The sequence below is a fragment of the Bubalus kerabau genome, chromosome 16 (genome assembly GCF_029407905.1).
Source record: "Bubalus kerabau isolate K-KA32 ecotype Philippines breed swamp buffalo chromosome 16, PCC_UOA_SB_1v2, whole genome shotgun sequence".
Taxonomy (NCBI): domain Eukaryota; kingdom Metazoa; phylum Chordata; class Mammalia; order Artiodactyla; family Bovidae; genus Bubalus; species Bubalus kerabau.
The window spans coordinates 76045062-76059129 of record NC_073639.1 but is presented as its reverse complement, the minus strand read 5'-3'; the positions used below and the strand labels follow the sequence as shown (position 1 = coordinate 76059129).

The window sequence follows — 14068 nt, the reverse complement described above, 5'->3', positions numbered from 1 at the left end:
ATGCGTCTTCTTTCCTGGGTTTTTACAATTTTCTCTTCATTTTTGGTTTTCAACAGTTTTGTTCTGGATGTGCTGGTTGGGTTTTGCTGAAATTCTTAATCTGCAAATTAATGTTTTTCACCAGATCTGGGAAATTGTTGACCATTATCTCTCTGCATATCTGTCTGCTGCGTCCCTCTTCTGCTTGCACACATATTAGCCTTTTGATATTGTCCCACAGCTCATTGAGGCACTGTTTATTTTTAAAGCTTTTTTCTCTGTGTTCTTCAGTTTCGATTTTCATCAGTCTCCCTTGAGGATACTGGCCCTTTCTTCTGCCATTTCCAATTTACTGTTCAGGCCAACCTGTGAATTTTTCATTTCATATTTTCAACTTGAATTCTAGTTCTGGAGTGTCTGTTTCGTTCGTTTTAAAATTTTCTCTGGTATTCCATTTTCTGCCTTGATTTCCCATTGTTCACTCATAACTATCCTTTTGTCTAAATCCTTTAAGATAACCGTAGCAGTTGCTTGAAGTCTTTGGTCATTTTAATACCTGAACCATCTTGGGGTCGATTTCTTTTGACGTCTGTTTTCCTTGACTGTAGGTTACATTTTCTTACTTCTCCCCATTCATAGAAAAGTTTTATTATATACTTAACATTGTAGATAATAGTAGAAATTCTGGATCATGTTCCTCTGAAGAATACTGGCTTTTGTTCAAGTATGCAGGTAAATTCCTAGCCGATTCCCTTGAATTTAAGGAGGCCTGTTTTTTTTTAAATTAATTTATTTTTTATTGAAGGATAATTGCTCTATGGAATCTTGTTGTTTTCTGTCAAACCTCAGCATGAATCAGGCGTAGGTATACATGTCTCCCCTCCTTGTGAACCTCCTTCCCATCTCCGTCCCCACCCCACCCCTCTAGGCTGACACAGGGGGGCCTGGCGTTCATGCTTGGTCAGTGTGACTCTGCGGAGAAGGCAATGGCACCCCACTCCAGTACTCTTGCCTGGAAAATCCCATGGACGGAGGAGCCTGGTGGGCTGCAGTCCGTGGGGTCGCTAGGAGTTGGACACGACTGAGCGACTTCACTTTCACTTTTCACTTTGACGCATTGGAGAAGGAAATGGCAACCCACTCCAGTGTTCTTGCTTGGAGAATCCCAGGGACGGGGAGCCTGGTGGGCTGCCGTCTATGGGGTCGCACAGAGTCGGACACGACTGAAGCGACTTAGCAGCAGCAGCAGCAGCAGTGTGACTCGGCGTCAGTTTTCTCTAGTCATGTAGCAAATTCTTAGTCCCAGACACACTCTCTGCTTTCAGTGGAAAGCCCTAGGCGGTTCCCTCTGTAGGCAATGGAATCTTTGCTCAGCATTTTCTGTCTTTTACCTGTTGCTCGGTTGCTCATTGTGGACTGTTGGGCAGTTTTCCTGCATGAGCAACCGAGGGCTTAAGGGAGCTGACACCAATCTGTAAAGTCAGGTGCATCACTGCTCCATTTGAAATGTGTAGAAATGTGTTATCCCTCAAGAAAGTAACATTTTCCATGTATTGTATATTTTAAGCATGACCACCTCAAGACACACCCTCCAAACGTGATGAAAATCTATGCACGATCCAGTCCGCAAGTTGAAGGGGTTTTAAGAACCCTCGGGTCCCGTTAATGTTTAGGGGTATGCTGTCTCCTCTGCCACACTTAAGGAACGGGCATCCAAATTTACCCTAAGGTGTGATTAGAACTAGCTCATAGTTTATGGTTTGCAGATGTTTTATTGGCTGGTTAAAAAAACAAGCACAAACTCCTCTCAGTGTCGTTGACTTTTGGTTGAACTTGCAGGTTTTTTGTTATAGTCCTGCTCGCTGTCTCCGTCGCCTGGGTGCCTGCCCTGCAGGTGGCTCACAGGGAGCAGCTGTTTGAGTACATGCACGCGCTGCTGAGCTACCTGACGCCGCCCGTGGCCGCCACGTTCCTGCTGGCCATCTTCTGCAAGAGGGTCACTGAGCAGGTGGGTGGCTCACACAGCGGGGTGGGCTGGTGGAAGGCAGGCTCGCCCTCCCAAGGCCGCCCGCCTCCAGCCGTGCGGTGCACGCTTGTCTAGCCGCAGGAGGGCCCTCTGCTGTTGGCCTCTGCAGGAGGATGCTTTCCTGCTCAGAGATGTCAGACACTCAGGGGGATGTTCAGCCCCAGGCTCCTACCACCTTCCCTGCACAAAGGCCGTCTCTTCCACCACATGTAGAACTAGATAAAGGTCCCAACTAATGGTTCGATCATCTCACCCATAAGACTGGAAGCATGGTTTGCCAGAACGTTTTCACTGGTTAGTTGAGTCACATCCTGACTTGTTTCTCCTGCCTTGCACGCATTCTGAGCTCAGCGCCTCTGAGACCTGGCTCCTGCCTGCCCACCGGCCCTGGCCTCTCCGCACGCAGCCCCCGGGCCTGGCCGCTGCTGGTCACGTGCGGTGCTGACCGCCTGTCCCCTGCCCTCTGTGGCCCCTGTCCTTCCCCACGGAGTCTTTGCTTTGCCATGAGACTCTCTGTCCACCTCCATCTGGCTGCTGCCTCCTGCAGGCTCAGGCCAGGTGTCCAGTCCTCCAGGCCACTTGGCTAGAGCTTTCTGCTCTGCTCAGCTCGTGGGTGCACGCTCAGTCACTCAGTCGTGTCTGATTCTTTGTGACCCCCGTGGACTGTAGCCCACCAGGCTCCTGTGTCCATGGGATTTTCCAGACAAAAATACTGCAGTAGGTTGCTATTTCCTCCTCCAGGAGATCTTCCCAACCCAAGGATTAAACCCACATGAGACCTGAGTCTCGTGCATTGGCGTGGATTCTTTACCACCAAGCCACAGCTCAGCTCACCAGGACTCAGTTTAGCACCGAGAAAGGGGTGAGGGGGCATCTGGGTTCTGGAAATGCTCCTCCCTGTGCTTGCTTGGGAGGGGCGTGGGCAAGAGGAGCAGGCGGTCAGAACGGTCTGCCTCCCACCTCTGAGTCACTCTCGGGGTGTTGGGGCCTGCCACCGAGGGAAACTGGGGAGCTTGTCAGTGGCTCTCCGGCTACCCTGGTCCAAGGTTATAGCATGTTGTGGGTCCCTTCCTTGGCCTAGAGAACTTCTCCAGGCCCTCTTTCTCACCCTCATCTGTCCCTTGGTCTTCCCTTTCCTGCACGTCTCCTTCAATAAATGGGGCCTGTGGAGCACTCACCTGGCCTTTGGTTTCAGTTCTTTCTCCAGGACTCTTCCCACACACACTGCATCCTCTGCCTCCTCCCACATCCAGCCATCCCTGAGACTGGCTCCAAGCCCAAGTCCAAGTCCTCACACTAAGGAGTGCAATGTCTTGGTGGAGGAGACAGATGATACCCAGTGAGCAGATAAGATTTTTGAGAGTGGAGTAGTGCTGCTTAAAAGTAAAGAAGTGGGGGGAAAGTAAAGAAGCACGGAGGTGAGCAGGGCAGATGCTGGGGGCAGGCCGTGGGGCACAAGGACATCAGCCAAGGTCGTGGGAGGAGATTTCTCCTAAGAAAGTGGCCTAGAACCTGTGTCCTGAAGGGCGAGCCAGAACCACCAAGATCTGGGGAGAGACCAAAGCAGGAAGAAGGGCACGTGCAGAGGACTGGCAGACAGGGAAAGGGCACGCCTGGTGGCTGGAGGGGACTGATGGGAGGGCGGAGCCAGGTGAGGTCAGCAGAGCAGCTGAGCCTTGCTTCTCAGGGCGGCCAGGAGAAGTCACAAGGGCTTCCGCAGAGACAGGGCACTCCCTGACCCACGCTTCGAAGAGCTCACGCGGGCTCCTCGGACTGCGGGCGAGGAGAGACCAGGAAGGGAGTCCCCCTGTGTGAGAGACGGGACGATCGCGACGGAGGTGGTCTCCGTGGAAATGACAGCATGACTTGCTGGTGGATCGGTGGCAGGGCAGGGTGGAAGGAGAAGGAGCCAGGGACGTCTCCTGGGGTCTGTGCCTGAGTAGCTGGGGAGATGGAGGTGCCCCCACCGCAGCAGGCGAGACGGGTCTTCTTGGACACTGTTTGGGATGCGTCTTCATCATCTGACTTAGACGTGTCTCCAGTGCTCCGAGTTCTCCGACGGACTTTGTAGAGTGAGCGCGCCTCTCGGTCTTTGTTCGTCCCGGGCGGTGTCGTCTCCCGCTGCCGAGAGGGGTCTGCGAGGCGTGTGAAGCCCTTGCTGTGCCGGGCTCAGCTGAGACCCGACGACTCGGCTCAGGCCGCCCTGCTCCCGCTGACTCGGGCTACTCCTCTGCAGGGCGCCTTCTGGGGGCTGGCCAGCGGCCTTGCGATCGGCTCCTGTCGCATGCTGTCCGAGTTTGCCTATGGGCCCTGGAGCTGCTCCGTGAACAGGAAGTGCCCCCGGATCATCTGTGGCGTGCATTACCTCTACTTTGCCATGATCCTCTTCACCATCAGCCTCGTCACCGTCCTGGGCGTCTCCATGTTCACCGTGCCGATTCCAGACAAACACGTGAGTGCTGCCGTGGGCGTGCTCCAGGGCCGACCGGCGGCCCCTGCGTCCTGGGAGCAGCTTGGGAGAAAAGCGGCTGAAGAGAAGCGGGAGGGCTGGGGGTCGGGGTGACATACGGGTCAGAAACAGGCAAGTAACCTCCTTGCCTTAAGCACAGAGCTGAACTAAAAGGCGATCCTCCAATGAAGCATTCACCCAGAGTGAGACGTTTGACTTTCAAAATACAAATTTTCTGTGAAGCGCTGAGGTCGCTCACTCCGGTGTGAGTTAATAGAAGCAGGGTCGTCCTGGCCACCCGCCTGGCCATTGGGGGTGCGGGTGGGGGTGGGGGGACAGGAATGCCCGCAGAGCTGTGGCCAGTGGCCCACACGCCCCATTCTCCTTGTCCGGCCGCTTGCCCTGCCAAGGAGGAGGTGTCTGCCACTCTAGTTGGAATATAAAATGCCTGGGCTCCGAGGAGTGCGGTCACTTGTCCCTGACTCTGCTGGGCCTGAGCAGACGCCGCTGTGTCAGCTGCACGGGCATGGCCGGTGGGCCCAGCAGGACCCCCCAGGGCTTGGCTGAGCTGGAGGCCAGCAGGGAGGTTCTTGGGTGTCCAGGAAAAGAGAGGGGAGGTGGCGCTTGGAGGGAGGGGCCTGTGAGGCCCACGCCCTGGGGTCTGGATGGGAGCTGGGCCGGGAACACGCCTCTGCTCCGGCCAGCTTTCTGCGCCTGCAGACACCTGCTGAGTGTGAGCGGCTGAGCCCTGCTGGGGCCAGGCCACTGAGTACCCAAGATGAGGCAGGCCAAGCCTCCCCTGGGTTGCGTGTGAGCGCTTGTCTCTTGACAGCCAGGAGGTTCTTCTGGCAGGAAATCAGCCCCTGGGTCCACCCTGTGGGTGACCCAGGAGCAGCAGACCAGGGGTGCGGGGCTGCTTCTCCCAGCTTGGAGGGCACAGCTTCCTGGACCTCAGTCTCCAGAAGGTGTGCTTAGCGTGTGCCTCATACCCCCAGGGTCCAGCCCAGGACACTGAGCTCGCCCTTTGCGAGGCCAGAACTGAAACACAGGGTTCCCGAGCACCACGTTTTCCCCACCCCACCCCTTCCTTCCTCCCTTGTTGGAACCAATGACCACACCTCTTTTCAGTCCCTGGAGACCCTGGGGCCCAGCTGTGACACCATAAGCCCCAACGATAGGCCCTGGTGGCGACAGGCCCCTTGTCCCCCCTCAGCTCCACCGCCTCTGTTGGAGTTTGCGGAACAGCCAGGAGGAGAGGGTGGACCTGGACGAGGACACAGAGGTGAAGAGCCCCGAGCCCCAGGCACAGCCAGGTGAGAGGGAAGCTGGAAGCCAGCGACTGGAGGGGCCTGCTCCCGCCCCCCAGCCCACGGTCTCCATGCCCAGAAGCACCTCGAGGCGGAGGCCTCGTGATGCCTCTGAGACCCCTCTCTGGGGTTCTGGCCCAGGAATATGGAGGTGGGAGGCGTCAGCAGGTGCAGAGGGAGCAGGGGAGGGTCTGGCACAAAGCGAGGGGCGGAGAAACAGAAGCGTCTGGCGATCTAGAAGTGTCTGTGGTGGGGCAGCAGGGATGCACGGATTACCGTGTGCCCCAGGGTGGGGTGGGGGGAGGGACAGTGGGTCACGGCACCTCTCACAGCGGTTCAAGCCAGAGGCTCCTGGGCGCGGGCAGGCATTGTCTGCAAGGAGTGGCGGGCAGCTGCCCCTGCGAGGGCGCCAGGGACACCGCTGCGGACACCTGAGTTTCAGTCCCAGCAGGGAGAGTGTCCAGGAGAGGCTTGGGTCGGGGTCTCCAGGAGGCCCAGGGGAAAGCGCTCAGCAGGGGGGTCAGAGAGGCGTGTGGGGCCCCGGGGAGGGCACCTGCGCCTCCTGAAGCACTGACGCAAGCGGATAAAGCCTAACGCGATTAGCGCTGAGTCTGCAGCCAGGGACCGGGGCGGGGGGGCCGAGGGGGCGCTGTGGCAGGCGTGTCTGGGGGACATCGTCCTGGGGCCCCGCCTCCACTCCTGCCAGGGACCCTCTCCTGACACCTACAGGCAGGCGGCCCCGGGTCTCTGGAGGGTGCCGGGCTCTCGGGAGTGCCCTCCCTGGGGGACGGGGGAAACTGCTCGTCAGGGCCACATGTGCAGGGTGTGCCCGGGGCCCCTCGCAGTCCTGTCCTCAGTCATGGGTGGGCGACCATGAGGACACTGGTGCACAGCTGCCGTGCACATGGGATGTGCCGGCCACTGGGTGTGACGGGGCATCATCGTCCCAGTTTGCAGATGGGGAGACTGCGGCCCCACCCAGGAAGTGTCTGCCCCGGCTCCGCACACGACCCCGCAGCGGCGGGGCTGGGAGGTCGGGCACCGCAGGCTGACTGCAGAGCACATGCTCGCGGCCATTGGCCTGTCCCGCCTCCCTTCAGACAGCCCTTGGGTTGTGGCCGCGTGAGGGGTCAGCCCTCTGGGCCTGGTGGCTGACAGCAGCATCTGAGAGGCCAGGCCTCTCACCGCCACGCAGGCCCTCGTCTCCGGGGTCCCCGGGGGCGGCCCCTCCCCGCGACTCAGGCCCCTGCGGCACCAGCTGGCGAGCCCCACGATCCTGGCGCTGCCTCAGCCTCGGGGCACAGCTGGCGCGGCCGCTGCCCAAGGGGGTGAGACGCAGAGCAGGTCGCCGCACGCACTGCTGGACACACTGCTTGTCGTCATCGGGAGGGCACCGTTCCGGGCTGTGTGTGCTCGGAGCTGGCCGTGGTGCTGGCCTGCGCGGGCCACACTGCCAGACGCCGGAGGCACGGCCAAGCTCCAGAGGGCGGCGTTTCACTGATTTGGCCCAGAGATACGGATGGAAATTTGCCTATAATTCCTGGGCCTCCCCCTGCTCCTGGAGAAAACACCAATTCCCCTTCCAAGGACCCAGAAGGTCCTTCGGTCAGGCCTTGAGGCTGGTACTGCCTGGAGAAGACACTCCCAGGGCTGCTAAGCAGAGAGAGCAGGGCAGCGGGGCTCTTCTGTCCTCTGAGGAGCAGCCTATTGCCCTGGACCTGCAGAGCTGGGCTCGGTGTAGGCCCACAGGGGAGGCCTGCCCTGTGCCAGCTGGGCTCTGGGCTGGCTGAAGTCTCTGCTGATGATAGGCGAGTGTGGTCCCCCAGCCCTACTCTCTGTGCCCCTGAGGCTGGTGGGAGGCACTCCGCAGCCAGGGCTGAGGCTTGCTGTCCGCACCGGGAGCCAGTCCACTGGGCTCCCTTCAGGGCTCCCCACGAGACGCCAGACCCTGGGGAGACCCTCCTGTGTGCGGCCTCCTGACTGTGCCCATCCCCTCAGTTCCAGACATGTTCGTAGAGGACAGGGGCTGCCTCTGGAAGGCCTGGGATGTGTTCTGTGGCCTGGAGTTGCTGCCCAGCCCCAAGCTGGCCCCGGAAGAGGTGGTTGTGCCTGAGACGGAGCAGAATGACATGGCTGAAGGGACGGCGCACGGTGCCACGTCGGGAGGGACAGAGGAGAGGGAGGCGCCGGAGGAGCGGCTCCTCTGGAGCAGGGCGCTCGGCCTCTGCGGGCTCCTCCTGGTGCTGCTCACGGTGCTCTGCCACATCTACTTCTACTAGCTGCCGCGCGGGAGGGAGGGGGTCCCGGGGCGGCCCCCGGATGAGGGGCCGGGCTCACACCGCCGAGCATGCACCCTGGGGCTCAGGGTGCGGCCAGCGGGTGGCAAGGCCCGTGGCGAGGGCAGGGCCCGTGGGCAAGCACGCCTCCTCTGCCCGCTGAGCCACGCCCTCAGATGGCTGCACCACACAGGCGCTGGCTTCCACGCTGGCTCTGGCGTTTCGCCTCTTGAGACCCTTGGGAGCCTTGCCTGTGTTTGCTGCCACCGTTTCCTTCCTGTGCCCACCTCCACTGGCAGTGCCCTCTCCTCCTCTGGAAAGGTACGCTGCTGGCAAAGATGCCCACCCACAGGGGCTGAGCCCACCGCCGAAGGTCACACAGGCAGGGCTTGCATGGACAGAGGCATTGGCATCTGCCTGGACGGTGGTGGCCTGAGCTGGTCCCTGCCCGAGGACCGGGCCTCCCTGCAGCTCGCTTCTGTCTGGCTGCGCCCCTTGGGGACAGACGGAGAGGAAACATCCCTCCTTGCCGAGCTCCGCCTGGTCCCTCTCAATCTGCCTGCTCCTGGGACGCGAGCCCTGGGCTGGATCCCCTTGGCGGTCAAGGACAAGGGCTGTGTCCTTGCAGGGGCGCCCTCAGCCACCCCGTCCTCTTTATTCTTCTCAGACCAGAATAAATGATTTGAATCTTTACAAAGTCTCAGATACGTCAAAGGGGTTTGGGGGAGGCCCACCAGCATTGCAAAAACCACCCTCTGAAGGTGCGGTCAGAACCAGCCCGTCTTCCCCCGTTCAGTCCTTCAGCGGACGTGTCTGAGTGCCTACTGTGCGCCCGCACTGCTGGGAACCGTCACGGGCAGAGCTCATGGTCTCGGGAAGCAGGGCGAAGCACCAGTGGGGATGGCCGGTGCGGAGGGTGGGCCCACTGTTCCCTGCTGGGGTCATCACCACCTTCAAGCCGTGGACCCAGCCCAGGTGGAAGGACCAGGAGCAGCCACACTGCACAGAGGAGGAGACTGAACTCAGTCAGGAAACCCAGTAGAGGGGCGGCAGGGGCGCCCCAGGGAAGAGGCCTCCCTTGACTACAGCAGGAGGTCAGCGAGCCAGCGGGGCGACAGAGTGACAGGGTGTGAGCAGGCCTGGGCGCAGAGCGCGAGGGTGTGAGCAGGCCCGGGCTCAGAGCTGGGGGCGCGGAGGGCAAAGGTGAGCAGGGGCCCGACCTGCCGGCCTCACATGCTTTGGAACCCTGAGTCGCTGGAAGCTTCAGCCATGAAGGAATAGGACCCAGTTTGCTGAGTGCTGCCGGGGAGGTGAAAAGGAGGTGAGAACACCCACCGGGAGGCTGTTAGAGGGATCCAGGCAAGTCAGTGGCAGGAAAGACAAGGGAGCCAATCAGCACCAAGAGAAGCCAGCAAGCGGAAGTCACAGGGCTTGGGTCGCTGGGCTTCTGGAAGGAGGGCCCAGCAATGGCTCTCCAGCCTGAGCACATGGGCAAAGGGCGCCCCAGCCCCAGCGCCGGGCCCGCAGGACGGGAGCAGGCGCGGGAGCAGGCGGGGCTCCGTGTGGGCACGCGGGCTCCGAGTCGCATGAAGACGCTCTTTGCTACCTTGACCACGTTCGGTCTTTCTGATCCGTGAAGGTGGGATGGCCCCCGTTCATTTAGGGCCCCTTTCGCTTCTTTCAACAGTGTTTTGTCTTCAGCACTCTAGTCTTACACATCTAAGTTGATTCCTGGGCGTTTTATTCTTTTTGATACTACAGTAAATAATGCTTTCTTAAAAGCTGAGATGTAGTCAATGTACAATATTATGTAAGTTACAGGTGTGTAACCTAGCGATTCATAATTTTTGAAGGTCACACTCCATTTATAGTTATTATCAAAGGGTTGGTTTTATTTCCTGGGTTGTACAGTATGTCCTTGTATCTTATTTATTTTATACACAATGGTTTTTGTTAGTCCCCTACCCTGTATTTTAATTGCATTTTCAGATGGGTCATTGCTCAGGTACAGAAAAACAAAACTTGTATCTTGATCTTGGAACCTGTAACTTTGTGAAATTTGTTTATTCTTATATTTTTAAGTGTATTCCTTGGAATGTTTTAACATATAAAATCATGTAATCTGCAAGTACAGACAACTTCTTTCAACCCGGATGCCTTCTGTTTCATTCTCTTGCCTAAACTGCCCCGGCTAGAACCTCGGGTACGGCGTCAAGGTTGAAGCAGTGAGAGTGGACATCCTTGTCTTGCTCCCCATCTTGGAGGAAAAGCATCGAGCGTCTCACGGTCGAGTAGGATGTTAGCAGATGTTATTATGTTGAGGAAATTCCACCCTATCCCTGTGTTGCTGAGTTTTTCAAGCTTTGTGTACGTGTTTCTTTTATTTTTGGCTGTGCCGGGCCCTCACTGCCGTGCTTGGGCTCTCTCTAGCTGCAGTGAGTGGGGCCACGCTCTAGTCGTTCTGCGTGGGCTTCTCACTGGGGTGGTTTCCCCCGTGCAGAGCTCAGGCTCTCGGACACGCGAGCTTCAGGACTTGCGACAGGTGGGCTCAGTATCTCTGGCACACAGGCTTTTTAGTTGCTCTGTGGCATGGAGGATCTCCCCAGCCTAGGGCTGGGACCCGTCTCCCCTGCACTGGCAGGCAGATTCTTGACCCCTGGAGCACCAGGGACGTTTTTGCTGCGAGTTTTTTGTTTTAGTTTTAAGGGTTTTTTTTTTTTTTTTTTTTTAAATTGGTGTTGGATTGTCAAATGTTTTTTCCTGCTCCTGTGAAGGTGACCGTGTGATTTCTGTTCTTTATTCTCTTTGCACGGTTACATTGGTTCGTCGTCACGCGTTGAACCCACCTTGCGTCACGGGGAGAAATGCCCATTGGTCGTGGTATATGAGGCTTTTCTCACGCGGCTGGATTTGGTTTGCTAATATTTGGTTGAGTTCTTGTGTCTATATGCGTAGAGGACATCGGTGTATAGTTTTCTTTCCTCGTGAGGTCTTTGCCTGGTTTGGGGATGGGGGTGCTATTAGCCTCATGGAATGAGTTGGGAAGTGTCCCTGCCTCTTGTCTTTTTTTTAAAGCAGTTGGTGAAGTGTTGGTATTAATTCTTGCATGGAGACATTTAAGGGTCGGTATTAAGTTCCTTGCAGGGGGCCGGGACCCGGGAGAGAAGCTGGCGCTAGTGATTCAGACTGCAGGGAGAGAAGACAGTGGGCCGCCCTATCTGAGAAGAGAAGCTGGTAGAGGAAGCCCGCCAGGCAGGCGAGACGGTGTGGGAGAGCGGGACACAGCAGCCAGGTTAGGAAAGGGGGGTCTTTCTACAGAGGAGACCAGCAGGGCGCAACCGGGGCCCTGGGCGGAGGGGCCAGGACGGCCGCCACAGGGAGGGAGGGGCCCCGTGCACGGGTCTCGGCGGCCAGGAGGTGGCGAGCTGGAGCCAGCGCGCCGTGGCGGAGGGGCGACGGGGCAGGCCGACGGAGCCCTCAGAGCAAAGCGCCCCTCTTACCGGACCTTTCCTGAGAACAAGACTTAACCTGAAAGCCCCCCTGGGCCTGGCAGCCGGCCCCTCCCGGAACAAGGGGGCCTGCTTGGAGCTTATCCCTGGGAGCCCCAGGGAGGCAGGCGTCCCTGTGTCCCTTCTGGGTAAGCGAAGGCCCTAGTCCCCGGAAGGACTCGGGGAAGGCACTCACTCCCCTGGGGTGCTAGTTCTGTGGGAGGTTCCTTCCTGCAGGAAGTGGGGCTGCTGTTTGCGGATGGAATGAGGGAAAAAAAGCTGGTGTGAGTCCTGGAGAGCAAGGCCCTGGCTCAGCCCAGACAAGTGAGTCCAGCCCTGAAACAGAGCCAGACTGCCGGCCAGGGTGGGCTGGGGGGGACCCTGGGGCCCCTCGTGCCTTCCTGCCCCCCAGCAAGCCCATCCCAGCAGCCTGCTTCTCCTCCCCGCTACGTCATCTCCCATCCCCGCAGTCGCTCTAGCCTGCAGACAGCAGCGGGAGGGCTGGGGGAGGCCGGCCCAGGCTCACTTAGGGGACTTGGCTTTGGGGAGCTCAGCTGTTTGAGGGAGAGGCCTTAAGGGCTACCCTGTGCCAAGCACTCACCCCTGGGGTGCAGGTGGGGGCCTCTTACAACTCACCCTCCCCCAGCAGGAGCCCACGGCGGTGCATCTGTGGCGTTCCCTCCTGCCACCCCTGCGGGAAGCTGGCTGACCCAGGGGCAGGGCTGCACCCCAGGGCCCGCTCACCGGAGTGTCCAGCCCCTCCTCCGCCCCTCCCTGCTCTCTGCCTTCCCAGGGGCCTCGAGTGCAGCAGGGGGGTGCAGAGAAGCCTCCCGCCTGTCCCCGAGACCCGAGGTCAGCCTCTGGCCCGGTCCTCCCAAGCTGGGCGTTCCCCCTTGGCGAGAGAGAGGAGACAGAACCATCAGGTGCCACCACTCGGACCAAGATAAAGAGGCTCCGTGCGTTTATTCGGGCATGGAGTCGCGGGGCCGGGGGTGCTGGTAGGAGACTCAGGGCTTCCACTCGATGACTCTGATGGCGATCTGGGCTGCCCGCTGCACGGCTGGGCTGAAGTCCTCCTCGAGCACCCTGAAGGTGGCCACGTGGGACTGCAGGAGCTTGCGGCCCTCGGGCGCCTCGGCCAGCATGGTGAGGGCCTTGATGGCATTCAGGCGCGCCTTGCTCAGAGACGAGGTCAGCAGCTGCAGCAGCGGGCGGGTGGCCTCCACGTCCAGGGCCGCATACTTCCCTGCCAGCCACCAATGCCAAGTGTTCCTGGGGTGGGGGAGCCCTGCCCACCTCCCAGGCCCCCCGGCCGTCCGTGCCCGCAGCCTGGGCCCCACGAGCTCCCCGTGCTGGCTTCTCCCCAGCCACCAGGTGCCTCACCAGGCAGCGTGAAGGATCTTTTGAAAATTAAACTCCAGTCGCTGCCCGCTGTCCCCGCTTGCTGAAATGCCACGCTTGCCCCCACCCTCCCGCGTCAATCACTTCTCGCCGCTGTCACACCGGCCAGCCCCCTTGGCCCAGGTGGCCCCCGTCATCCTGTGGGTCCACCCACACCCGCTGCCCCCAGGACACCCCGACACTCTTGCTCTACCTCGTGCCCCTAGGTCCCCAAGCCGCAGACCTCAGAGGCCGAGGCATCCACGTCTCCACCGCCCACCCCACCCCCACACTGGGGCCTGGCCTGCCACGGGGGCTCAGGGTCGCTCGGCAGGAACGCCAGCTCAGGGAAAGTGGCCTCACGTCCCCAAACGCCCACATCGCTGGGGTCCCTTGGGAGCCCCCAGCCCTCCAGGCGCGCACCCAGGATGCCCGGGGAAACACTGAGTGTGGCCCAGGGCGGACGGGGGTGGGGGTGGCCAGGGGGCTGCGGGGGGCTCCTCAGGGCAAATGGGGAGCGGCAGGACTCCCAGCGCTGGGGGGTCAGCGCTGACTGAGGATCAGAGGCCCAGGCAGCCGGGGGGGACAGCAAGGAAGCTCGGGGGACCCGGCTGGCACAGGGGGCGGAAGGTGCTGCAGGGACCCGGCCTCCAGGCGGGGAACCGGTCCAGGCCCCTCCAACCACCCAGGGCACTGACTTGAGTGTGGGAGTCGGGGTGGGGGGTAACCTCAGTTTCTCTTCGCCCCCCGCCCCCGCCCCAGCACACTGGGGAGAGCGCTGCTGGGCTCCATCGTCCGCTGGGACCTCAGGAGGACTGGCTCGGGTGTGGCAACCGAGTCAGTCCGAGAATTTTGGTTCACAAAGGACTGGGTCAGAGGCAGGAATTCCAAAACCAGGGAACCGAGAGGATGACAGGGAGGGGCCCGGCCGCCCCGGAGGGGGCGACACCGGCCAGTTGGGGCCACGGTGACCCCCGCCCGGGCCGCCTCACCTTCAGTGGTCACTGTGGCGTTCATGAGCGCCCCCGCCGCGTTGGCCTGCACCTCCTCGTCCCTGTCCTTCAGCAGGTGAACCAGGATGGGGATGACATCATGCTGCCACACCTGGACCTTGCCCTCCAGGGGGACGCTGCGCCGGGCACAGACTGTGAGCACGGCCACCC

General features: G+C 60.0%; 2 protein-coding genes across 4 annotated transcripts in view; one reads left to right on the top strand and one right to left on the bottom strand.

The window, feature by feature from the left end:
* LOC129629805 (sodium/glucose cotransporter 1-like) overlaps positions 1 to 8040 on the top strand; it is a 47889-nt gene extending 39849 nt beyond the window's left edge. Inside the window, exons 12-15 of the mRNA XM_055549969.1 lie at positions 1819 to 1987; positions 4242 to 4457; positions 5668 to 5767; positions 7760 to 8040. Coding sequence (XP_055405944.1) covers positions 1819 to 1987; positions 4242 to 4457; positions 5668 to 5767; positions 7760 to 8040 — 766 coding nt within the window. The remainder of the gene's footprint in view (positions 1 to 1818; positions 1988 to 4241; positions 4458 to 5667; positions 5768 to 7759) is intronic.
* Positions 8041 to 12470: 4430 nt separating this feature from the next.
* RSPH14 (radial spoke head 14 homolog) overlaps positions 12471 to 14068 on the bottom strand; it is a 47596-nt gene continuing 45998 nt past the window's right edge. For all 3 annotated transcript variants that reach the window (XM_055550344.1, XM_055550346.1, XM_055550345.1), the window contains 2 exons: positions 13898 to 14034; positions 12471 to 12771 (listed from right to left, as the gene is read on the bottom strand). In XM_055550344.1, the coding sequence (XP_055406319.1) occupies positions 12533 to 12771; positions 13898 to 14034 (376 nt within the window). In that variant the 3' untranslated portion in view covers positions 12471 to 12532. The remainder of the gene's footprint in view (positions 12772 to 13897; positions 14035 to 14068) is intronic.